Source organism: Sinohyriopsis cumingii, chromosome 1 (genome assembly GCF_028554795.1).
Source record: "Sinohyriopsis cumingii isolate HCF-2022 chromosome 1, ASM2855479v2, whole genome shotgun sequence".
NCBI classification, from domain to species: Eukaryota; Metazoa; Mollusca; class Bivalvia; order Unionida; family Unionidae; genus Sinohyriopsis; species Sinohyriopsis cumingii.
The window spans coordinates 15,299,319-15,325,308 of NC_142961.1; the positions used below are offsets into that span (position 1 = coordinate 15,299,319).

At 34.3% G+C, this 25,990-nt stretch overlaps 1 protein-coding gene across 1 annotated transcript in view; it reads left to right on the top strand.

The window, feature by feature from the left end:
• Positions 1-25,990, top strand: part of LOC149806447 (DNA repair and recombination protein RAD54-like) — a 115,068-nt gene that overhangs the window by 1,122 nt on the left and 87,956 nt on the right. The window contains exons 2-3 of the mRNA XM_089953445.1: positions 8,164-8,265; positions 11,095-11,211. Of these exons, the coding sequence (XP_089809571.1) occupies positions 8,164-8,265; positions 11,095-11,211 (219 nt within the window). The remainder of the gene's footprint in view (positions 1-8,163; positions 8,266-11,094; positions 11,212-25,990) is intronic.

Sequence of the window (25,990 nt, forward strand, 5' to 3'; positions counted from 1 at the left end):
CTTATGAAAAGTTAAATACAGTACTGTATATACTTTATATTTTAATTTATTTATTTATTTTGTTGTGGCTTTATTGCATAGTTGGATTGTGCTGATATTTTTTGTCATAACAATATTAAAGGATTTGTTAAACAGTGTAAAATAATAATAAAATCACAGACAAATGAAGATGTTCATGCAGGGGGTATGGATGCTACAACAGCCTGCGTTGTGAGTAGCCTTAATAACTTTAAACGTTTTTTTTTTTAAAAACGGTGGGGGATCTTATTCTTCTAACAGAAAATAATCACATTTCATCTGTGAAGATGAAAGTATAAATCTGTATTAATCTTTTTTACTACTACATTGATATCAAGGCATATTGAGCAGGTTTGATACTTTTTTGTAGCAGTATCAATAAAACTGCTGGTTACTGGTAGCGGTAGCAATGATATTTATATTCAGTGAGTATATAGTTGCTACCAAAGGAGCTTGACATTTTATCAGTAAAGTACCTTACAATAAATTACCTTATATGTACTATATGTATATGTATATTTATTGTACAGATAAGGTGATTTTGTGTTGTCACAGATTTCATTGTACTTCATTGATAAAACATGAGACTGTGGTTGCTACCTCTACCAGCTGCTCAAGGGAGAGAACTGACATGCATTTCCGGTTAAAGATGAGATGGTGGGTTTGTTATAATACATCTCTATTCCCATGAAGCAAAGATAAGTACCAAAAAGTTCTTGACACATTCCATAATTAGATACAGTCAACTCTGCTTATATGCACAGACTTGGGACCAGACCCAAGCTATGCATATAAACGGAGTATGCATTTAAGCGGAATTCATTTATATTTACAATATAAAATGGGACCATCCTTTCGCTATGCACTTACACGTTCTATGCAGTTAGGCGATATGCATTTAAGTGGAGCCGACTGTACATAAATAAAACCTTTCCCATTTTAAATCCTCCATGATCCACACATTTTGGGTTTTTCAGGATATTTTCTCTGAGCTGTATCAAATTCTTACCAATAACTTATTGTTTTTATTTACAAAAAAGCCAGACAGTTTCTTTTGCACAGGTTATGACGTAAAATTGTCCTGCTATTCATGAAATTAACCAATCAGAGTTAAAGAATGGGAGCCCCGTTAAGAGGGGTACACTCTCTGTAGAAAAATAGTAAGATGGTAGCACTTTGCCCAACTGAAGTGCCCCCAGTTACATTGTTATCGCTAAACCAAGCATAAATTAAGTAGACCAAACTGCGTAGAAAGCACTTGTATGTGAAGCTGTTATCTTAAAGACTATAGTCTTAGCACACATCTCTGTTTGTTTGTACCCTCCCTCATTTCAATAATGAAAAGCATTAATGAGAAGAAAACAAATCACAGAACCTAGACATTTCATTCATTCATATATAATTTCTAATCTGATTGTTACAAAGGGATCCATAACACTGTCAACTTATTGGTTTTTCAACGCTAATGGAAGCTCCCAATGTAAATAAGCAGACTGACTGCTTGCTATCCATTTTTGGTTTATAGAATAGTCTATTTCAGTAAAATGGTGTCATCTGCATCCATTGTTTGCAATGTCTAGTTGTGATATTTCTAAACAAATTGAACAAATAAATAGGAGCAACTATTGTATAAATGTGTGCAAAGAGCTGTAACTCTAAAATTTCCAGAATTATTGAGATTGTCAAAGATGTTAAGCTATATCACATTTGTTGCTTCAGTAAAAAGACTGGCCCAGGCAAATGTGGCAACCATGTTGCTAAAGAAACTTCTGTTTGATTTGAAATACTAGAAGTTGACAGTGTTTGGGATGCTCAGTGAATGAAATGATAAAGATCTGTGCATTTTTCATATCCTTGGTGCCTTCTGTTTTTAAAATTGGCAGGTGGTACAAATGGGATATTAGAAAACTGTAGTAAAATCAGTGACTGAAATTACAAAGTGGGTTTGATAGCAAGCAAGATCCATGCATATTAATGAGGTAATTTTGCAGATGATTGACTCGTTTTCCTACCACTTTGGAGGCAAAGTTACACTTTGCATATTAAAGCAAGGGAAGTAACCTATGATCAGAACAATAGAGAATCACTTGTTTTGTGTTGCAAAGAGAGTTCACCCCCTTGTAAAATATTTAAAAACTGAAATTCAGAATACATGTCGAATATTTTATAACTTGAAGCTGAAGAAAACATGCAAATAAAAATATAACAAAAAAGTAATAAATATAACTAACATTATTTAATGTCTAATGTTTGAAATAAATTTGCTGTCTTGAGCTTAAAGACCCAGTAGGTATCGATATGGCTTTTTGATGCACAACAGTAAGCCTATTGTCCAATAAAACTTAAAAATTGTCTACACATGAAAAAGGTATTGCTGCATTTAAAAAAACTAAAATATTTATTATTTCTGATGTTATCACATGTTTTTTCTTCATTTATGGCATTTCATGTATTAGTACAATAGAACCTGACTTGAAAGACCACCTCTTCTGCCAAAAAGTTATGGTCTCTCAAGACAGGTGGTCTCTCATAACGTGTCATACTATATAATCAATAAATCTATGCATTAAGAATAAGGTCTCTCAAGACAGGTGGTCTCACATAACTGGTCTTTCAAGACAGGTTTTACTGTATCACATTATTTTAGATTTATATATTATATTTTTGGCCTTAAGTATAAATATATAAAAATTAATGCTTTTCTTTATAGCCACTTACATATTTTATACCATCATTAGCTGACATATGGATCCTCCAGTTGCTTGGACACTAGTCCTAGAAATTTTCTGACAATAAAAAAAGAATTTGTCACCGCTCCGGTGGCCTAGTGGTAAGAGCATCCACCTCGGATGCGGGAGGTCGTGGGTTCGATCTCTGGCCGAGTCATACCAAAGACTTACAAAAATGGTACTAACAGCTGCCTCGCTTGGCGCTCAGCATTAAGAGGTTAGTGTTAGGACTGGTTGGCCCAGTGTCAGGATAATGTGACTGGGTGGGACAACATGCTACATGTCTGGCATGATGCCACAGTGCTAGACATCATTATAAACTGCCATACTGCAGACATCATAGCGATATGACTGAAAAATTGTTAAAAGATATGTTTAAAATCAAAATCACACTCACACACACCACCACCCCATCCTGCCAAGGAACTTAACCTCACACCCAGTATGTGTCCTAGGGATCATAATGCAGAATTTACCATATATATATATATATGTCTTTCTTCAATCACTATATGCAAAGTTTGGTCAGGAAGTATTTCTTTGTATTTTAAATTGTGATACATTTGACCTGTGATCCATTTTAACAGTCGGATTAAAACCAGCTCTCCACTGTCCTATGTAAAGATCTGAGAGTGACCATTTATGGGTCATGTTCTGGTGACCTTTGAATTAGCCAGTGGAAATGCAGCTTTCAGAAATCTGAAGTGTATCCAATCATTCAGCACACATTGATGCTTTTAAACCATGCTGCTCTGTCTCCCAAATGTGAAGATACAAGAGTTCATCTGACTGGCTGATAAAATTAATGATTATGATAATAACATAGGTCACCAGAACATGACCTATAAGTGGTCGCTGTCAGATCTTCATGTATGGCACTGGAGATCTGATTCTAATCAGATTGCCTCAGTTAGGGACCCAGGGGTAGGATGGCTTTCATCTTTCAGATGATTACCTCTCAGGTAACATAACACAAAGTTTCATGGATTTCCACTCATAAGTTTATGAAGCCTAGTGACAGACAGATGGAAGAACAGATGCTTATGCAAGACGAAATAATTTCCCAAGTTAGACATGAAAATTCCTTTTACTGGTAGATTCAAGTAAAAGGAGATGCATAATTTAAACTAAAAAAACACTGACCTTAAAATTGCTTGTGGACTTGTTCTAAGATAATTTAAAAAAAAACCAGATGATTATTTATTAACGACAAACTAAAACAGCTTTTGATAAGCTGCATGTGTAGTTTTTGCAAACAGATTGTTTAAAAATATGAGAATTATTTTACTGCATTCAGATCATGAAAAACAGTTTGGTTATAAACATTGAAAATAAAGTTACCAATGTATTACTTCTGCCGTAATCACAGTCCATGTTTTATGAACATTTGATAAATAAAAATGGTGTTATCAGAACAAGTTCGGTATGTTCCATGCATGTTCTAAATGATAATGCTTGGCTACTGTGAAAATGCTGACTCAAACAGAGTCACATAATGGAGTGCTGATATTGAATTAGTCTTGGTCGCTACTGTATATACCTGCTTATAAGTCAGGCTCAACTGCAAAGTGTACAGACCCAGATCTGCCATTGCATAATGTGCCAGCAGATCTGGGTCTGTGCAGTTTGTTAGGAGTAATCAGTAGAACAAACAACATAGATCCTGATTTGCAGCCGTATTATACTATGGCAGATCAGGATCTTGGTTGTTTTGGAGTTTGACTTGACTTATACATTAGTATAGACAGACACATAGCAACATGCATCACTAATGTATTATTTAAAAGCTCAGTCTTGTATATCAAGTTTGTTTTGTGCATCTCACAAAACATGCTTTAGAATAATACAATAATTAATAAAGAAAAAAAAAGAAACCACATTATCTTGACCCTTCCAGATGTACTTCTATAAACATCTGAAAATCTCTGGCTCCTGATTCATTGTATCATAGCAACACTGTGTTTATTGTGCCACAAGCTCAAAACCTAGGAGTAATTACCAGTGTTTGAGGTTGAGGTCTGTAATGTTAAGATGGAGACAAAATCTAGTCTTGTTTATCAGACAGTTATGTCTGTCCTATTACTCAAAATGATATTAATTTACTGAAAATTATTTCAGATTGAATCATACTTCAAAACAAGCCTGTTTATGCAGTGTTTTTTTAATGGCATTAGCTTTGTATCTAATGAGTTTAGATTGTATTTTCTCATTTCCTTATTTCCATGAAATATTTACAGTTTTCTTAACCATGCATAATCGCATGGGTCCAACTGCAGACTGCGCATATTGAGACCTGCCATTGCCAGCATATCTGGGTCTATGCATTTAGATGTAATTATGTATAACCAGTAGAACAAACAACATTGACCCTGATCAGCTATTGCATTATGTGAGAGCATACGAAGGTCTGTGTTGATGCAGTTGGACTTGACTTTATATGCAAGTATATAGAGTTTTTGCAGTACATGTACATTAGTAAGAAAGCTTAGATTGTCCACTTTATTTGTAGTACACAGGTGTTCAAACTTGCTTTGTGACTACCTGTGTCTTAAGGCCATGTTCAAAAGTTACACATAACTCAGTACATACTTAAATGTACATGTATATGAAGACCACATTCTGATAAATATAATAACTAGATAGTGCTTAGTGGATCTTTATACATGGAATTGATTGTACATTTTCATATTTTTATATCAGTAGTAGATATAAAGTCTGTATACAAAAGTTTTATAATTCAAAACAACATACAAAGTGTTATTTAAACTTAAAAGTGGGAGAAAAGGTGTTACTACATTGTTCAGTACTTTTGGAGTGTACCAAAGTTAAATGTATGTTGATTTTGCTATGTCAGACATTGAGATAAAATAATACAAACAAAAATGTATTTCTTACAGTACCATTTCGGTGGCTTAAATGGTTAGAGCATCTGCTTTGGTTGTGGGAGGTTGCAGGATTGAACCCCGACTGAGTTATACCAAAGACTTGTAAAAATTATACTAGCAGCTGCCTCGCTTTGCGCTCAGCATTATGAGGTTAGTGTTATGATTTGTCAGTCTGGTGACTTTCAACTGCCACACTGCAGACATCATAGCAATATGACTACAATTGTTAAAGTTACATTAAAAATCTCAATCACACACATTTCTTTCTGTATGAGGAAAAATACAATGATATAAAAAATTTGAAAATGGTTCTTTAACTTTCTTTAACTTTAAATTTCCAAAATATCTTGCTCAGATGCAGAAAATAACAAGGGGATATGGTCAGTAGCATTCTTTTCAATTCGATAGGTGACAGCAGGGAACAAATTAGTCAACTTTACTTCTGGTTTGTTGTTGTCATTATGGGTTTAACACCATTTTTCAGCACATGATATGCTATACATAGCGGCCATTATAATTGGTGGATAAAGAACCCAGGAATACCCTGGTAAAAACCACTAACCCACCGGAAGTTTGTTTCAAGCCTTCTCATATTAGCTGAGCCTGAGATGTAAACGCACACAGACAGTGTGTGAGATAGAAGCAATCAGTAAGGCGAGCTCTTTAGACCACTCAGCCACCTGGAGCCCCATACTTCTGGTTTACTGTCTGCTTTACAAACAAATAATTGATAGCTTTTTATTCTTGCTTACAAATGTCTCGGTCTTGCAGATCATGGAATTATTGTAGTTAGGAATTTGAAAATATAGTGAAGAAAGTTATCCTGGTGAAAGGAGGAGTTAATTGATCAGCAAGCACAAATTGAGCATAATTGTGGTAAAAAATCACATTGTCTCATAAAAATGGAATCAGTGTTATTTTCACATGATTACCTTTATTGATTTTTTCTATAATTACTTTTTTGTAACATGCATTTCTCTGAAATTATATTATCCAAAAAACATTCAATAATTTGCTGTGAAGAAGTTTTTAGATATTTAGTGGGTAGGGTAAATTGGTTCTTAAACTTTACTTAATTTTAAATGAAACCGTTCATTTATAGTTAAATGTCTCCCCCTTTTTTTTCATTTTCTTTGTTGCTGATGCATCAAACTTTGATAAAAGTGTTGTTGTTGTTTTGGATTTAATGCCATTTTTCAATGCATGATAGGCTATACATGGTGGCCATTATTACTGATGGGGGGAGAATCCGGGAAACCCCAGTGAGAACCACCGGCCCAAGGGAATCTTCTGTCTGAAACTCAAACAAATGTGGATATGGGCAAGATGGCAATGATCAATAAAGGCGAGTGCTTTAAACCACTCAGTCACTAGCGGATAGTCTGCTGTATACTACATATTCAAATGACGACATGATTGCTTAAATAGACTACTAGACCATCTGTACTACTATAATGAATGGTTGGTTTTTATTGCAGAATTTTTTTTTAATTCTAAAAACTATTCTCAAATTTGATATTGAGCCTTTTAATTTTTGTTTCAGATCCCAATAATTTTTTGGGTTTCCTGTGCAAATAAAGTTATTTTACAATGGGATATACAGCATTTAAAAACAATTGACGTTAGATAAAACAATTTTATCAGGATTTAATGGAAAAAACTCTACTTTGTTCAGAGATTGTTTTACTTATTGATTATTACATTTTATATTGTTACAGGAAGTGCAACATTAATTGATATTTTGAAAATAGATTTGGGTGAAGACTGTCAGTATTTTTAAATAGAAATCTGGGACTTTCCTATACTTAATACAAATTGCAGATAAGAAAGTGAAGTTAATACATTACATTTTAATTTATGCTATGTTGCTAAAGTTTAAACAGAAGGAATCTAAAATTTACAAAAATATACTGTTTGGATTGACTAAATTAAAGAAGCCAAATGGTGTCTTCTGCTGCTAATGTAGTATATCTTGTGATTTACCTCAAAATAAAATAAGACATTTGTATTCGTTGATACATTTGTTATGAATCTTACATTATTAGGGATAATGCAGGATTTAAGATTTGCATTCTGGCAAGCAATACAGTTTGTGGAGGTACCAAATATTGGAACCTGCTTTTTCTGTTGCTTCACCTATTGGGAAGTTTACTTTAATTTTGTTTAAAAGGTTGTCTTGTAAAAATGATAATGATATTGTTTACAAGTGACACTGCCATTTAAAAACAGTGAATATCTCATTGCTTGCTGTAGCTGACCTTCAAAGGTGACCCTGAAGATATACAATATTAAATTGAGAGCTAAATTAGAGAGCACTTATACCATGATCCTAAGCCCTAATATGTGAAATAAAGAAAGTCCAGATAGCATCAGACAAAAGAGAATGTTCTTCAAAATACCTTTTACTTTGGCCCATGCACTTTATGGTATAAAATGCTGGATCTTGTATTGCTGTGTAAATTATATAACTATGAATCATGATCAGATTGCATAAAAATGCAACTGAAATCCATGTGTATTTATCTTTTCAGCGTAGAAGTCAGGCTCCCAGCCAGCGTGGGGTAATGCTTCAGAAGAGAAAGTCTGACTGTGTTACTGATGAATCCTACACACCTGACACCAAAAAATTCCAGGTATTATTCAGATTTTCATGTCCGAGGTTGGGGTGCAGAATGGTTGCTGTATTTACCCATGTTTAACATACATCCAACTGCAAACAGCAGAGATAATCTGCCATTACACAATCTGCCATCAGTTCAAGGTCAGCATTTGTATCTGAGAATGAATTTTAGCATGAAAAGTATTGACTGAGCTGCTAATGCAGTATAAAATGAGAGATCTGAATCACAGTCTGACAGGAAGTGGGATTATTATGGTTCATTCCAAGTAGGTATTATAGTGTTTTCACACCATCCCATCTGTAACCCGACTGTCACCAAGGGGTCCCTGACACTGTTGACTTATTGGCATTTCAAAGCATTCTGAAGCTCTTGATGTAAACAAGCAGACGGACTGCTCAATGTCCTTTTCTGGTTTCTAGAACAGCCCAGTTCAACAAAAACTTTGTCATCTGCATCCACTATTTGCAGTGTCTTGTTTTTATATTTCTAAAACAAATTGAAGAAATAAAAAGGAAGACATATTGTATATGTGTTCAAAGAGATGTAACTCCAGAATTTAAGGTGAGATTATCAAATACGATGAACTTCATCACATCTTTTATTTTAAACATGGAGTGTCCCATATTATTAAAGAAACTCCCATTTGATTTTAAACACCATCAAGCTGACAATGTTTGGAACCTCTGGCAACAGTCAGGTTAGAACTAATAAATCAGTGAATGAAATGTCCAAGTTTTGAACATTTTTTTACATCATTGATGCCTTTTATTATAAAATTAATAGCAGGGTGCAGGCAAATGGGAGGGTGTGCAAATACTTTAGATCTTACATTAATATTATCACCCATCAGGAATAACAGGCAGATCTTTAGGCTGCACATTTAATTGATTTTGCATCATTGTAATCCAACTTACTAGGAAAAGGTATGTGGTAACCCCAAAAATTGGGCCTGCTTTGGACAGTTAGAGTGTCAGAAAATCAGTGCATACCAGTTCCGTTGGTGGTGTGGTTACGGTTTTAACAAGTGATGCTTGAACAATTTTGCTGATGATTTCTTGAGTTGACAGTGTCAGTCAGCACTTCTGTGTACAGTTCTTGACATATTTGATCATGCATGGCTCATAGAATTTGTCATTCAAAAGGTCCAGTGTCCTACCTTGGCTTTTTGGAACATGGTGATTATGCTGGTAATGTAGAGCCTCCTTTCTTTGAGGTTCTGGGACTATGAGCTGCATTAGTTCATGACCATCTTTCATGACAGAACTCCTCTCTTTAGGCATAGCATAAATGGTCCAATGTCCTTAATAAATATCTTATCCAACCAACAAGGATTCTTGATCTGGCTTCATTTTACATTCTAGATATGCTGTGCATTCCAGCAAAATAGATTGTTTGGATTGTGGCACTTTTCAGTCTCTGTCATTGCAGGAATATCAGAACCTGAATTAATGTCATAAATACATCTGCTGACAGCAAACTTTCCACGTCTGGTTGGTTCATTCCATAAAATTAAAAATTGATTAGAAAGTTATTTGCTACAAATGGTAATTTCAGTTTGTTACAGATTGGATGTTATGGGTTTTTAATTACCCCTAACAGCTTTTTTTTTAAACACCCTGATACTCATAATCATATGACATCAGTTGAGGAACTGTACACAGTATGCATATAGTCAACGATAGTACCAAGAAAAGTTTTCATTTTGACTTGCAGTATAGTTGAATTGATGTGTATATTTCCATTCAGTACATGTTTTTTTTATTATGATACCTGTTTTCTTTTTCATTAAAAAGTTTCCCTGATGTTTATGTTGTTATGTATATCTATATTATGTGTTTCATTTTTTATTCATAATTGTAGATTGTCATCTAATTAAAATCAGATCTCTGCTGTCTGACATGAAGATCTGACGATGACTGTTTAAGGGTCATGTTCTGTTGACCTTTGAATTAGCCAGTGGAGATGCAGCTTTAAAAAATCTTAACATGAATCAAATCCTTCGGTACATATTCGTGTTCTTCATCCACAGTGCTCTGTCTCCAAATGCGAAGTAATTAGACTTCATATGATTGGTTGATAAAATTAGAGATTATGGTGGTAACATAGGCTACCAGAACATGACCCCTAAGCAGTTGCTGTCAGATCTTCATGTATAACAGCGGAGATCTGATTTTAATCAGATTGGTAGTTTGCAAGGGTAATATTTGTAAACACATTATATAGTTGCATGATAATGTTTTAATTTTTAATTTGGGTAAAATTTTAATTTGGGTAAACATGTCTTGGTGGCCATTTGACCTTGGAAGGTGTAGAAGTAATCTTATTGACAAATTTGATGGGATTTGATTTCAGATTATTGGTTTCACTCTTGGAAATTCTGGTTACCTGATTATTGATTGGTTGGCTGCTAAAGGAATATTCTTGAAATGAACACATGACCCTCATCCCTGGTTCTGAAATTTTGTTGTGTCTTGTGTGAGAGTGAGTGTGAGTGACTCCTGGTACATGATTTTATTTCATTTTGTAATTTTTGTTCATGGTTGTAAGTTGTACAGATGACCTGGATTTGTATCAGGAATGTGTGTGTGTGTGTTTGTGTGATTTGGATTTTTAAGGTAGCTTTAACAATTTTTCAGTCATATCGCTACGATGTCTGCAATGTGACATTTTATAGTGATGTCTAGCACTGGGGAATCATGCTGCAGACAGAGAGCTCATTATCCTGACACCAGGCAGACCAGTCCTAACACTAACCTCTTAATGCTGAGTACCTAGCAAGACAGCTTTTAGTGCACAGTATGTTGCAATATAATTTTTAAAATAAATTTCTTTATGTTTCAGAAGAGGTTTAGCCATTCTGAGACCAACAGTCCACTACAGTATATTTCCCCTTTCCGACAGCCTCTTGACAGCATCACCAACAGACCAGAATCTAAATTTCCTGATGCAAATGCTCATGTGAGTAAACAAATTGTGTTCTTCTATAACATGACTCCTGTGTTATTTAGTTAATAGACTGGTATACTGTTGTTTTGATATTGCATTATGTATGAATACCTCAGTATGTCATATAAAGAAAGGGTGCAATATTTTGATATTATATCATGTTATAACACCCTATAATGTCATATAAGGAGAGGGTGTAAAATTTTGATCTGATATCATAGAATATACCTCATAATGTCACATAAGGAAAGGGTATAATATTTTTGTTGTTATATCATGTAATAACTCCTCATGATGTCGTGTTAGGAAAGGACATAATATTTTTTATATTGCCTCATGGGTTAACACCTTAAGGTGCAATGTAAGGAATGGATATAATATTTTGATATCATGTAATAATGCCTTATGATGTAAGGATCGAGTAATATTTTCATATTGCATCATGTACTAACACTCCATGATGTCATATAAGAAAAGGGTGTAATATTTTGATCCTATGTTGTACAGTATACTTCATGGTGTCATATAAGGAAAGGGTGTAGTATTTGTTATATTACGACATGGAATAACACCTCAATGTGCCATGTAAGGAGAGAGTAATATTTTGATATTGCATTATGTAATAACACTTCAAGATGCCATATACCGAAAGATTGTAATTTGTTGTTACAGCGTAATAACATCTCCAGATACCATATATGGAAATGGTGTAATATTTTGATTATGAATGTTATATGGTGAAAAATCTTAAAGCAGATAGATCTTTTCAACCTTCAAAATGTTTCAGATCAGAAAAAGGACAAACAACACTGCTTACAAACTTAAGGAGAAGAATATCGGAGTAATGCATGCTGAACACATATCATTACTTCTTCTGAACTTAAAATCATATTGACTTAGAAGACTGCTTATGATATTTAGATGGTTCTAAATGAAAATTTTTCCACTTGGACCTTCAGTATTGCTGCTGTGTCCTAAAATCTTGTTGTCATTACTTCTGAATGGATGATTATATTAGCAGTGGGAGGCAGGGTAACAAAAGATTTCTTGTGATGTCAAGTTGGGTCAAATTGAAGGTGGTGCCAGTCTGATGGCCACCATAGCAGCTGTTTTCAGAAATTTTACTGCTTATCTTCCTGAATGGAAATCACACAGACATGGTGTTTTTCATTGTTGCAAGCTATAGTGATAATCTGCTTCTTGACTATATCACCTATGGCCAGACTGTGTAGTTTTCTTGACTATATCACCTATGGCCAGACTGTGTAGTTTTCTTGACTATATCACCTATGGCCAGACTGTGTAGTTTTCTTGACTATATCACCTATGACCAGACTGTGTAGTTTTCTTGACTATATCACCTATGGCCAGACTGTGTAGTTTTCTTGACTTTATCACCTATGGCCAGACTGTGTAGTTTTCTTGACTATATCACCTATGGCCAGACTGTGTAGTTTTCTTCATTTATCATGAATAAAAGGCAAAAAAAATGTCTGTTTCCTATTGCACTGGTTTTAAAATTAGGGCACAATGGTAGGTTAGTTTTCTTTAACACTATATATATTATAAGGATTAAAATATATAACATACTAAGCGCTTAAAGTGACTGGGGTCTAAAGTGGCTCAGTAAATTGCACATATTAATTTCGGGAATTTTGTTATATTCTTTTTATTTTTATTTTTAAAATTGAGACATTCTACAAATGAATTTTGGAAATTCTTTTAAAGAATTTTTTTTTACTGATGTGGGTGGGTGAGTACTAGGTTGGCAACAAAAAAACAGGGATGGTCAGCTGAAAAACTTTTTTTTGGGGAGGTTGGCTTATTGTTCATGCATTTTCATGAAAAATTCGCATATCTCTGCTCATGCAGCCACAGGTGACAAAGGAGTGAAGCAGATTATTGCCTTCGACTTGTGTCAGTAGGGTTCTTTACTAGACAATTTTTCATTATGCCTAGTTTGTCCTAAATGAATATGATTTTGCTTGGACATCCAATATGGTCACCTAGTGGCCATCTTGAAAATCTTATCTTTCTATCGCTACTCCAGAAGAATGAATGGTCATATCAACAATGGGCATATAAAAGACTTTTTATATATGGTTGTTTCTAAATGAAATGGTGCAGATCTGACATCCAATATGGCCACCACAGCAACAATCTTTCAGATCTTGTTATTGTTACTCCTCATGACTGGAAAGTCATACCAGCCTGAGGTTTTCACCATAAATTTTATATTAATGTCTTGTTTATAGTAAATGAAAACTGTGCAAATCTTCCATTCAGTATGATCACCTTAGCAGCCATCTTGTAAATCTTATTATTTGTGCTTCTCTTGAATGAAAAATCTTATCAGCTTGCATACTCGTCATAACATGATGATAACATGCTGTTTTACACCTGACATGGATGTGTTTTGAAAAATGTGATTTGCTGTAATCTTCAAAGAAAATAAATTACCACATCAGTTGAGGCACTGTATACAGCTATATGTCATAGAGGCAATTTAATATTAAGGTGGTCAGGTGTAAATAATGACCATTTCACATATCAATTGGCTGACAGTAGCTAGAGTGGTGTGTTAAGTCCTTTGAAGACTGACATTTGGGAGAACATTAGGCTAATTTGCATAGATAATGTTCACAAAGTGGAATAAATCAATTCATTTAAAGTCTGGTTATCAAAGATATGAGTGTTAAAGAAAATAAGATATTACACAATACTGCCTTGAATGAGGATAGTTAAACTATCTTTATTAAAGATTATTGCAAGGTTAGAAGTTTGATCTAAAAAAATGTAGAAAAATCTAAAATTTCATTTTGACCTTAGAAACCTAAAAAGGACCCGAAAGAACCAAGGAAACCTAAATTTATATTTAAAAAACCTTATAAAATTTGAAAATGTGATGAACAGCTCTGCCCTGATCCCATACAAAAAATGCTTTTTTTTGCACCCATTATTTGTTAGGTAATCCTACCAGTCAAGAAAGTGCATGAATCATGCAAATTAAAACATGCAGTTATTTTATTCTATCATTCATTTGATAGATCTATATTAGCATTATGTTCACTTCAATCTTTGCACAGTTCAAAGTCTGTTTGATCCAACCTCAAATTTTTTTATGTTATGCTTATAATGGAGATAATCTTGTAACAGCTTTGTGTCTTGAACCTCAAAAATAAATTTAACACCTTGAAAAAAAGGCTATATTAAAAACCCTCAGATTTGATATAACTCTGCTTCTAATCCATTATTGGCAAATTTTTAACAGTGGCAACGTTTCTTTATCATAGGATTTTACTCCATAAAGAAACTGCAAAATATGATAATTTCTGTAGCATCCAAGTGTGATTCATCTTTTAAGGTAAAATGTTAAAACACAGAATCATTCAGCCACCAGCAAAGCGAACAAAGCCCGTCAAAACTAAATTTCAGAATTCCTGGCTGATGGAGTTTTACTTTCTTGTTGTTGTTGTAGGGTTTGACGCCATTTTTCAGCACACGATAGGCTATACATGGCGGCCAGTATTAATGGTGGAGGAAGAACCCAGGAAATCCCCGGAAAGAACCACCGACCCTCGAGAAGCTACTGGCAAGCTTTCTCATATACCAACATTGGCTGAATCCGAGACTCAAACCTACACAGACTTTGTGAAACACATCCGTATGGGGAAGCATTTCATTCTTGGCACATAGTGCAAACACCATATCAACATCAGACATTCTGGAGTGTATGACATCCATTGACATAGCAGCACCACCTGTATGTAACATTGAGACAAACCAGAACATATTAGATATGCTGAATTGAACAATAAGGTTAGTTCCTTTTATTATTATTTGTTATTTTAATCCTATTAAAATATCAACTATTAATTGACCCATGCTTTTAAGGATGATTTTATCTATGAAATAGACTGATTGAAAAACATTAATAAGTACATGCTTATATTGCCAAAGTTGATTTGAGTTGGTAAAAGATTGTATTGTGTTAACACCCATACTAGACAGAGGTATTTATTATAGGTGTATTAACTGCTGTAAGGTCCAGAATTTTGCTTTACACTCCCACCCCACTGCCAATGAAATGGTTGGACCCATATGTAGTTCATATTTTCTTTTTTCCATAGGAACAAGCATATCATGTGGTCAGACTGTGCTGGATACAGTTCTGACAATGCAAGTAGTATGGCCAGCAGGAACAACTCAATGCTGACCAGGATTCACTCATAGAATCCAGCAAGGAAGTTTAAACATAAGTACCATCCATTTTCCAATCAGTGCAAAGATGAACACAAATGAAACGTGCATGACCTTCACACTACCTACTGAACAGCAAAAACTGCAGCTTATGAAGACTATATTTCACTTTTCAATAGTATTTAATGACAGAAATCTGATGTATTTGTTTAATTTTAATGTCACTGTATTTGTGATTATGTGTTTATATGTATATCTGTAGTGGTAATATTTGACTTTATTTAGTTTTATAAGTGTATTAAATGCTTTAAGACAACAGAGAAGTTATTTTCTTTGAATCAGATTTGAATTTTGAGTCATTTTCTTGACCTTTTCTGTCACATTCACTGAGCCTCCTTGGGATGTCAAAAAAAAATTGTTTAGTCACAAAACACCCCAACACTCTTTGGGAACATGTTCACTGGAAGACTAATTGTGATATTTAGTTGGTCTTGAATGAGGATTGTGCCAGTTCTGATTTTATAGCCAATATGGCTGCCACAGTGGCTAATTTGAAAATCTTATCACTCAGAAATATCAGAGATAGTTTCAGCAGCTTAAGATAAGAAACAATCTCGGGAATGAGTTTGCTGTATTAATCAGATCTGCCTGGCAACCCCAGATTTCCTTGTATCACATGACCATAAAAGGTCACATGATAAACATTAGTCACTGATGAAGGCAGTGTGATGTTGTCGAAAAATGTTAACCCTTGAGATATTTATGCTCTGAGTATGGAAATTATGAATGAGCTGTTTAGAAGATTGACAGTTCATATTGGTAGTGGTCAGTAATCACATTGTATGGTTTGAATTATATTCAATACATCATCTGAGATTCATCTGCTAAGGTAAGCCTGGTTTAGCATGAAATGCTAAATGATATTTTGACGGTTTGACCTCAAATGAACTAAATCAAGTTTCTTATGACATTCTGTTTCATTCTAAAAAAATTTATTATTGACAATGAAATATAGCTTTAAATACTGTTCGCTATTCTATGTTGTTGACTTGTGTCTGCTTGGTAAATATGCTTTAAAACAGAACTTTAATTCAATATCATTGTAAATAATGGTGTCATGTGATCAAATGGCTCTTTGCTCTGTTAATAACACCTGTAAGTAATAAACAGTTTTTGTTGTTGTTGTAGGGTTTAACGCCATTTTTCAACACATGAAAGACTATACATGGCGGCCAGTATTAATGGTGGAGGAAGAACCCGGGAAAATCCCGGAAAGAACCACCGACCCACGAGAAGCTACTGGCCCTATACATGGCGGCCAGTATTAATGGTGGAGGAAGAACATGGGAAAAACCCGGAAAGAACCACCAACCCACGAGAAGCTACTGGCAAGCTTTCTTACATACCCATATTGGCCGAATCCGAGACTCGAACCCATGCAGACAGAGGTGAGATGGCAGTGAACCGTAACGGAGAGCACTTTAGACCACTTGGCCATTCGGGGCCCCTAAGTAATAAACAGAATTATTATAATGGAGCCTTAATTCATAGAAAAATATTGGATGAAAAAAGCAGATAAATTTGTTTTATATTATTGTGTATATCTATAGTGTGTTGTTGTTGTTGCTGTTGTGGGGTTTAATGCCATTTTTCAGCACACGATAGGCTATGCATGGCGGCCAGTATTAATGGTGGAGGAAGAACCCAGGAAGAACCACCGACCCATGAGAAGCTACTGGCAAGCTTTCTCACATACCCACATTGGCCAAATCCTAGACTCGAACCCACGCATACAGAGGTGAGATGGCAGTGATCCGTAACGGAGAGCGCTTTAGATCACTCAGCCACTCGGGGCCCCCTCTATAGTGTGTTTAACTTTTGTCCATGATTGTATATTGTAAGGGTCGCTTGTTAATAACATTACCCTGCTAACTTTTGTCCATGACTGTAAATTATTTTTTAAAGACAATAATCATTTGTAAACAACTTGTTTACTTGGATTTGAGTTTGGAACATTGCTTTTTCTTTTGGAACAAAACCCTGGACTATCGGGATTAAATTCACAATATTCTAGATTCCATTTAAATTTTCATTTTGTATTCTTTGCAAATAAATTATTTGTTGAACTTTATTAAACTTGGTTTTACTTTTTCTGTTGCATAATTTAAAATCATAGAGTCACACAAATTAAGAACTTCTTATAAAAGCTGTTTTAATACCAGTAATACAACAACAGCAATTTAACTACCATTACTATTTAAAAAGACAATTTCTCTATAAAACACGATTTTTAAAAAATATAATTACTATGAATTTGTGTTTATAATACATGTATATATTTTTATCTGCTATAAAAGGACATCTGAAAATAGATTGCACAAAAAATTATTGAGTGAAGAGGTTTAGACGGTTACAAACCATAAAACTTGGTGTAAATAATTCCCCAAAATTATCTTGAATCCCTGGAAATTTCATTTGGTTAGTAGAATGTCAGTCCCTGCAAGGGACTCTTGTTTTCATTAATTACAGACGATTACCTCCAACACCTACATGTATATTTGTTTTCATTGTTAATCACTTGCTTATCACTGACTTGGTTTCAGAATCACCCCAAATACAGTTTGATGTATATTTTAATCAATTTTGTCACAAAAGTGCTGCAAAAACATTGTTTGTATTAGATATAGCTGAATATTACTACAGTATATAGTTAAGTAATTAAATGTTCAGAATATCAGTAGAAAAAAGTTGTTTTATTTATGTATCAAGCTGGAGAAGAGCTTGCTTTATTTTAATAACAATGAATTTTATAATATTTTATGAGTTTTATGACAGAGGGATATTGAGTGCAATAGGTGTAAAGCACACACACACACACACATTTAGGAACCAGATTAACAGTTCATTTCACAGTGTTTCATTATATCATGTGTATATATGTTGCAGTGGACATATATTGATTTTGGTGTGGACATATATTGATTTTATAAACTCTAATTTGTCATAGATTTGGAGCCAGAATTGGTTATTTTCCAACCTTGTCCTTTCATCAATATTTAAAGCATCACTATCCAGGAAATCCTCATTGGAACACATTGTTATGTGATAAATAGAAGGATAGAAAATTAATTTATGTACTGTATTACCTTGGGGGAAAGAGAACACATGAAACAATACCGAAGTTAAACCTAACAACTTGTATCAGAGCAACACTCGGGGCCCCGAGTGGCCAAGTGGTCTAAAGCGCTCTCCGTTACGGATCACTGCCATCTCACCTCTGTCTGCGTAGGTTCGAGTCTCGGATTCGGCCAGTGTGGGTATGTGAGAAAGCTTGCCAGTAGCTTCTCGAGGATCGGTGGTTCTTTCCGGGGATTTCCTGGGTTCTTCCTCCACCATTAATACTGGCCGCCATGTATAGCCTATCTTGTGCTGAAAAATGGCATTAAACCCTACAACAACAACATCAGAGCAACACTCTATACTATGAAAACCTGGCTCCCATGGTATTCATACATTTACATTTGCATGCATCATGGCTTACAGTACAGTCAGCTTGAAGATGGAGCCTTTCTTGTTTTAGGTTATAAAAATTTATCATCTAACATTTTGACATTTGTAAAACCCAAAATAAAAACATTGCTGCTGCTGTGTGCCAGCTTTATTCCTGTCAAAACATGTTGTGGTTTTTCCATCTTGTTTATCTTGATGATATGATACATGGGTAGATTGGTTGTCCTGTCCTCAGCAATGAGAGAGGCCAAGTTTCTACATAATTAATAAACACCAGTCTATCTACAATTTACATTTTATCAATTTTAGCTTATTTCAATCATCCTTGGTACTTGGCTCATTTTCATAACAAAGGTGATAACTGGAATTTTCTAATCCCCATCCATGGCTGGACAGATTAAACATAGGCAGACTGACTGGATAACTAAACATGCCAGGGTCTGTTCCAGGACACATAAGAACCACATTAGCTCATCTGGTAGAGCACTGGACATGTGATCCAGTGGTCATAGGTTCAAAACCCACCCAGATGTGAACTACCTTGGTATGTCCAAGGTAGCAGCACTTTGCTCCCATTTCCTTTTCATGATATAACCATAATGTGTTAAAAATCCCATTAACACATGGTAATGGTAACCCTGTATGTCACATTTATGTATCACGAAGTTGTGCCCAGGTACACCATGTTTACCCATCATGGGGTTGTACCCTACTTCCAAGCTCAGTAATATCAGCATAGGCAAAAATGAAACAAATCTCCAGGGGTGAATGATTTAATGGGTGAATTTTGAAGATGTCACACAAATTTTGAATATTCCTTTTTTGAGAATTAATATTGCACAGAAATTAAGAAAAGAACAATTCCCTGACATATATAATAAATTTACCCCCAAAAAATCAATTAAATCATTAACCCCATGTGCCATGTTTACATGTCATGTAGTTGTACCCTCTGAGCTCTGTAACTCCAACATCATGTATGATATATCAAAGTGGGTGGTATTACTGAAAAGTAGACAGATAGAGTTCTGCAATAACACCAGATTATTTGAACTTTCTACTCACATTACAAAATACAGTGGGAAAAACATTTTTTAGATCAAACATTTTCTTCGCCAAAAATTACCGGTTTTGGAACCAGAGTTTATGTCTAAATTTTAGACTTTTTGATACTGAGATCTGAAGCAAATTGGTACAAACTGCACATGGACAGGTGAACCTTTGCAAAAAGTTGGACAAGTTTGAGATTTGGTATAAAAACTGGCCAGGACAAGAAATCCTTAGGTCCAATACCCCCCTCACAAAAATACAAAAAAAATTCTGCACATGTGCAAGCAAAATAACCAGCTGAAAACATCTTTTATACGCCTAGCTATTAGGCTAAAGGAAAATCTCCCAAAGGCAGATGTATTTGGATGCATTCAGAAGTAACTCCAAAAATGTGTTTCCTATTTCAGACAAAAATGAAAAGAATCTCCAGTGATGAATGGCAGCTGACTGCAAAACTGAATTTACTCATGGGAGATTTGAACTCGGGCAAAAATAGGATAACATTATCACAAAACTGAATTTACCAATGGGAGATTTGAGCTCGGGCAAAAATAGGATAACATTATCATAAAACTGAATTTACCCATGGGAGATTTGAGCTCAGGCAAAAATAGGATAACATTATGACAACAAAAGTTAAGAAAAGAAAATAAACTTTGGCATGTTGATTTATTCTACATGGTTTATGGTGACAATGAAAGTTATGTGAAAGATTTATACACTTAGATATGTAGATGTGAAAGATTTATACACTTAGATATGTAGATGTGAAAGATTTATACACTTAGGTATGTAGATGTGAAAGATTTATACACTTAGATATGTAGATGTGAAAGATTTATACACTTAGATATGTAGATGTGAAAGATTTACACACTTAGATATGTAGATGTGAAAGATTTACACACTTAGATATGTAGATGTGAAAGATTTACACACTTAGATATGTAGATGTGAAAGATTTACACACTTAGATATGTAGATGTGAAAGATTTATACACTTAGATATGTAGATGTGAAAGATTTATACACTTAGATATGTAGATGTGAAAGATTTATACACTTAGATATGTAGATGTGAAAGATTTATACACTTAGGTATGTAGATGTGAAAGATTTATACACTTAGGTATGTAGATGTGAAAGATTTATACACTTAGGTATGTAGATGTGAAAGATTTATACACTTAGGTATGTAGATGTGAAAGATTTATACACTTAGATATGTAGATGTGAAAGATTTATACACTTAGATATGTAGATGTGAAAGATTTATACACTTAGGTATGTAGATGTGAAAGATTTATACACTTAGGTATGTAGATGTGAAAGATTTATACACTTAGATATGTAGATGTGAAAGATTTATACACTTAGATATGTAGATGTGAAAGATTTACACACTTAGATATGTAGATGTGAAAGATTTACACACTTAGATATGTAGATGTGAAAGATTTACACACTTAGATATGTAGATGTGAAAGATTTACACACTTAGATATGTAGATGTGAAAGATTTATACACTTAGATATGTAGATGTGAAAGATTTATACACTTAGATATGTAGATGTGAAAGATTTACACACTTAGATATGTAGATGTGAAAGATTTACACACTTAGATATGTAGATGTGAAAGATTTACACACTTAGATATGTAGATGTGAAAGATTTACACACTTAGATATGTAGATGTGAAAGATTTACACACTTAGATATGTAGATGTGAAAGATTTATACACTTAGATATGTAGATGTGAAAGATTTATACACTTAGATATGTAGATGTGAAAGATTTATACACTTAGATATGTAGATGTGAAAGATTTACACACTTAGATATGTAGATGTGAAAGATTTACACACTTAGATATGTAGATGTGAAAGATTTACACACTTAGATATGTAGATGTGAAAGATTTACACACTTAGATATGTAGATGTGAAAGATTTATACACTTAGATATGTAGATGTGAAAGATTTATACACTTTGATATGTAGATGTGAAAGATTTATACACTTAGATATGTAGATGTGAAAGATTTATACACTTAGATATGTAGATGTGAAAGAAATAAAGTATTTGACCTGATGACTTTAGAATAGAGTGCATTGATTATTAAAAGAGAAAAGATGGACAGATAAAAAAATACTTCTCTTTGACTACATCAAAAATGATGAAAGCTTAACTTTGAAAAGAGTATGGTTTTGTAATGCTTTATTTATTAGACATTTCATTCTTTGAGAAAATCAACATTTATCCATGTAATTATTTTCCAAAAACTGTAAGTATGATTCTTTCAGTCTCTTCTAACTGCTGCATACAACAGATGATAAATACTGCTTATTGATGATTGATTGGTTTTCATTGTTTATTGCTTTTTTGAGAGAATCCTTGTGGCCAATCATAGACATAAGTATTGCCTTTTGTTTCAAAACACACCGGTAACATAAATATCATGAGGTATGTCATTAACAGTTCGCACCTCAAAATATGCCACCTGCATCAAAATAATATTTGACCTGCTAGCTTTTAAGAGTTTGCAAGTTTAGTCCATTTTGTTGGGTCAGAAAGTGTGCCAGTCAGTTTCTTTGGCCAGCATAATGATTAGTAAGTGGTTGGGTTAGGACAATCAGCAAACTTGATCTACTTAAAGATATTACAATTTACATGTTAACTGTTAATAACTTAAAATAACTATTTGGCAAAACCTTCTTTAGATAGTTAGCATTCATATTATCATGTCTGCAAGAGAAATGTGAGACTGGCCTGGCCATGGACAACAGTCTTTGATGTTGTATCATCAGCTAAAGGCTTGATTGATAAATTAAATTGTATTCTGTTTTTTAAATGAAGCATATCGTACATACAAACACAAAGGTTCTGATACATGTATTATAGCAAGTTTGCAGTGTTAAAATTTGTGGAACATAATGCATTATGAAACTGTACAGGACCTTTCTCTCAGGTTTTGGTTTTGTCCTTGGACAAGCTTGCAAACTTGTGATTGCCCGAATTTGAGTTCACTCTTTTCTGGGTGTCCAGCAAGTAAGTGCATTTTTCCAGCTCAGCGATAATTCTAAATCCAAGGATGGATTATGTTAACCTGCCCACTGATTTGCATGTGGGCAGGGTGTGTGGGTCAGTCTGTGCGTGCATGTGACCACTGTATTTGTGGACATGTCCAGTTAATCAAAGGTTTTGACATACTTTGAGTAACTGGATATTGGTCATAAGAGTTCTCAAATATCAGTATATCAACTAGTCGTTAATTTATTCATCAATATAACTGCCAAATAGCCACCTTAATGAAGTAGAATTCAAAGTTCACTAGGGCTAGTTGACAGACTGTTTCTTTGTCAGACAATCAATAAAGATGTTGCCAACTAAGCTTAATTGCAAAAGATTGCTAGGTCTGATCTTCAGTTTCTTTGTATGACAATAAACAAAGGTGTTGTCAACTAAGATTGTTTGGTGAGTATTTTTTCCTGATCATCTAAACACTATAATCATAAAACACAAGATAAAAGTGGTGTCAAATCTTATATCCTGGACTGGCAGAAAATCCTTTAACTGAATGATTGCCTCAGGGACATCACTAACAGCCATTAGACCAGTCCCTTATGCCATGTAGTTTGTGTTGAGGTGTGTCACTTGATGTTAATTAGGTACTCTGTATTTTCAGGTATTAAGACTGCTTGTTGTCTCTTATTAAGTTCTGAAGACAGTAGAATGAAATAAAATACTGTTGTTGAGTGAAATTCTATTGAATATTTTTCGAGAAAAAAAAGAGTTTTATAAATAATTAGTTGTTTTTTTTGTCACTAATTTTGATATCTCCTTTCAATGTTTTTATGTTATTTCACAAATATGCTGTATATACTTACATATAATTCGAGTCAAACCACAAACAACAAAAAGATCCTGTTCTGCCTTAGCATAATGCACATGCAGATAAAAGTTTATGATATCTGTTCTACTGATTACTCCAAACAAACTGCAGCTGTACAGACCCAGATCTGCTGGCACATTATGTGATGGCATATATGGGTCTGTGCAGTTTTGCAGTGTACTCATCTTATAAGCAAGTATATATGGTATGCCCAGCACACAATTTTTAGGTAAAATTGTTTGGGTCTTTTCCTACAACTTTATGTAGTTTATGTATGTAATAAAAAACTTTTACCATGAATGAAAGAAAATGATTTCTGAATCTGATTTTACTTGATATGGTTCTTTTTTTTTATCTCTGATCTGGTTTTTTGATAATGACCTGTCCAGCTCCATTCTGCAATAATGAAAACATATAAAGATGATTCTTGCAAATGTATTATTATTTAAAGTTATTTAACATTTGATTGTTTTAAAGAGTATTCTTTATTTGTCTAAAGAATCTGAATAACAGAATCTGATGGAAATACATGTAAGCCTGCAGTCCTGTGTTAGAATATGTGAACTGCATGTAGACAATAAAAGAAAGAGCTTAAAAGATAAGAAAACTTATTGAGAATGAAAAGAACAAAATTGATTATTGAACCCTCAAAAGTATGAAAGCAAAAGAATATGCAAAACAGTCAAGAGTAGCACATCAATACAAGCAAAAGAATATGCAAAACAGTCAAGAGTAGCACATCAATACAAGCAAAAGAATATGCAAAACAGTCAAGAGTAGCACATCAATACAAGCAGGTTGTGTCCAGTGGGAGAAAGGATAAGTGAATGTATGTGAATGCTTATATATAGTTAAGGTATATAATAAAAATGTTTACCATGAAAGAAAAAAACAAAACAGATTTATTATGAAAAGAGAAAAGAGTAATATGCATGTAATATGTGCTGCAAAAGTTAATAAATTATTGTGACTGATTTATTGCGTGAACAGTGACATACACATGAAATAACTCTAGCATCAAGGTGATGTGACAATGAACATTGTGAAAGTATTGTTTAAAATTGGCTAAGTTTGCCATTTTTCAAATCATTTTTTTTTATAGAATAAAGTAACTTTGCCATTTATGATGATATTAATAACCACCAGGAGCAGTTTTGTATGCTCTCAGCCTAAAATGTATCTCTGGTGCCTCTGCTCAGGGGAACTGCCCCTTGAGATCTCACTTCACATTCTTTTCTTTTTTCTTTTTTAAAATTAAGAACAAAAATCTTTGTGTTTATATATATATATATATATATATATATATATATATATATATACACACACACACACACACACACACCCGATATAACATGGTAGTTTGGAGCCTTAGAACCCAACCATGTTATATGCAACCAGGTCAGTTAGCTGAATAAAATGAAGCTTGTACCCAAAAAAATTGCAGTGGGGGGAGGTGTAAGTAATAAATGCAGGCAGTAAAAAACGTACTTCATCGGCACAGTTACCATCTTAAATTGATGCACATTAAATGAGAAATACACCTGTAGTGAAGACAGAGAAGGCATATATAATGTTTTACTTTATTCAGAGAACCATGCATCGGTACATATACATGTTGTTGGTATCCGTTAGTCTCAAGAGACGCTGCAAGTGCAGCCATGAGATATGTCCTGGTTGGTGGTTGTGCAGCATCTGCTGTGGTTATGGAGCCCAACACAGGAGTGGCAGTCCTTTCTGCACTTGCTGCACTTGAAGGTTGTCCGATCAACCTTTTGACAGAGGCAAGCTTCAGATAAAGAAGGTCTTTGGGGATCTGTCCGTCAACCATCCGATGTACATGGCCCAGCCATTTGATGCGATGTTGGTGGAGGAGTGTGACCATGCTGGGAATCTTGGCACATTCAGGCACCTTGTTGTTTGTCACTCAATCGCTCCAGGTGATCCCGAGTATGCGTCAGAGGTATTGCATGTGAAAGGCACACAATCTTTTCTCCTGTGAGGCATATAGGGTCCAGGCTTCACTGGCTTACAGGAGATTGCTTAGCATGCAGGCACGATACATGGAGATCTTAGTGTTCAGGGTCAGCATGCTGTTGTTTCACTCTCTGCAACAACCTGGAGAGTTGTTGATGCC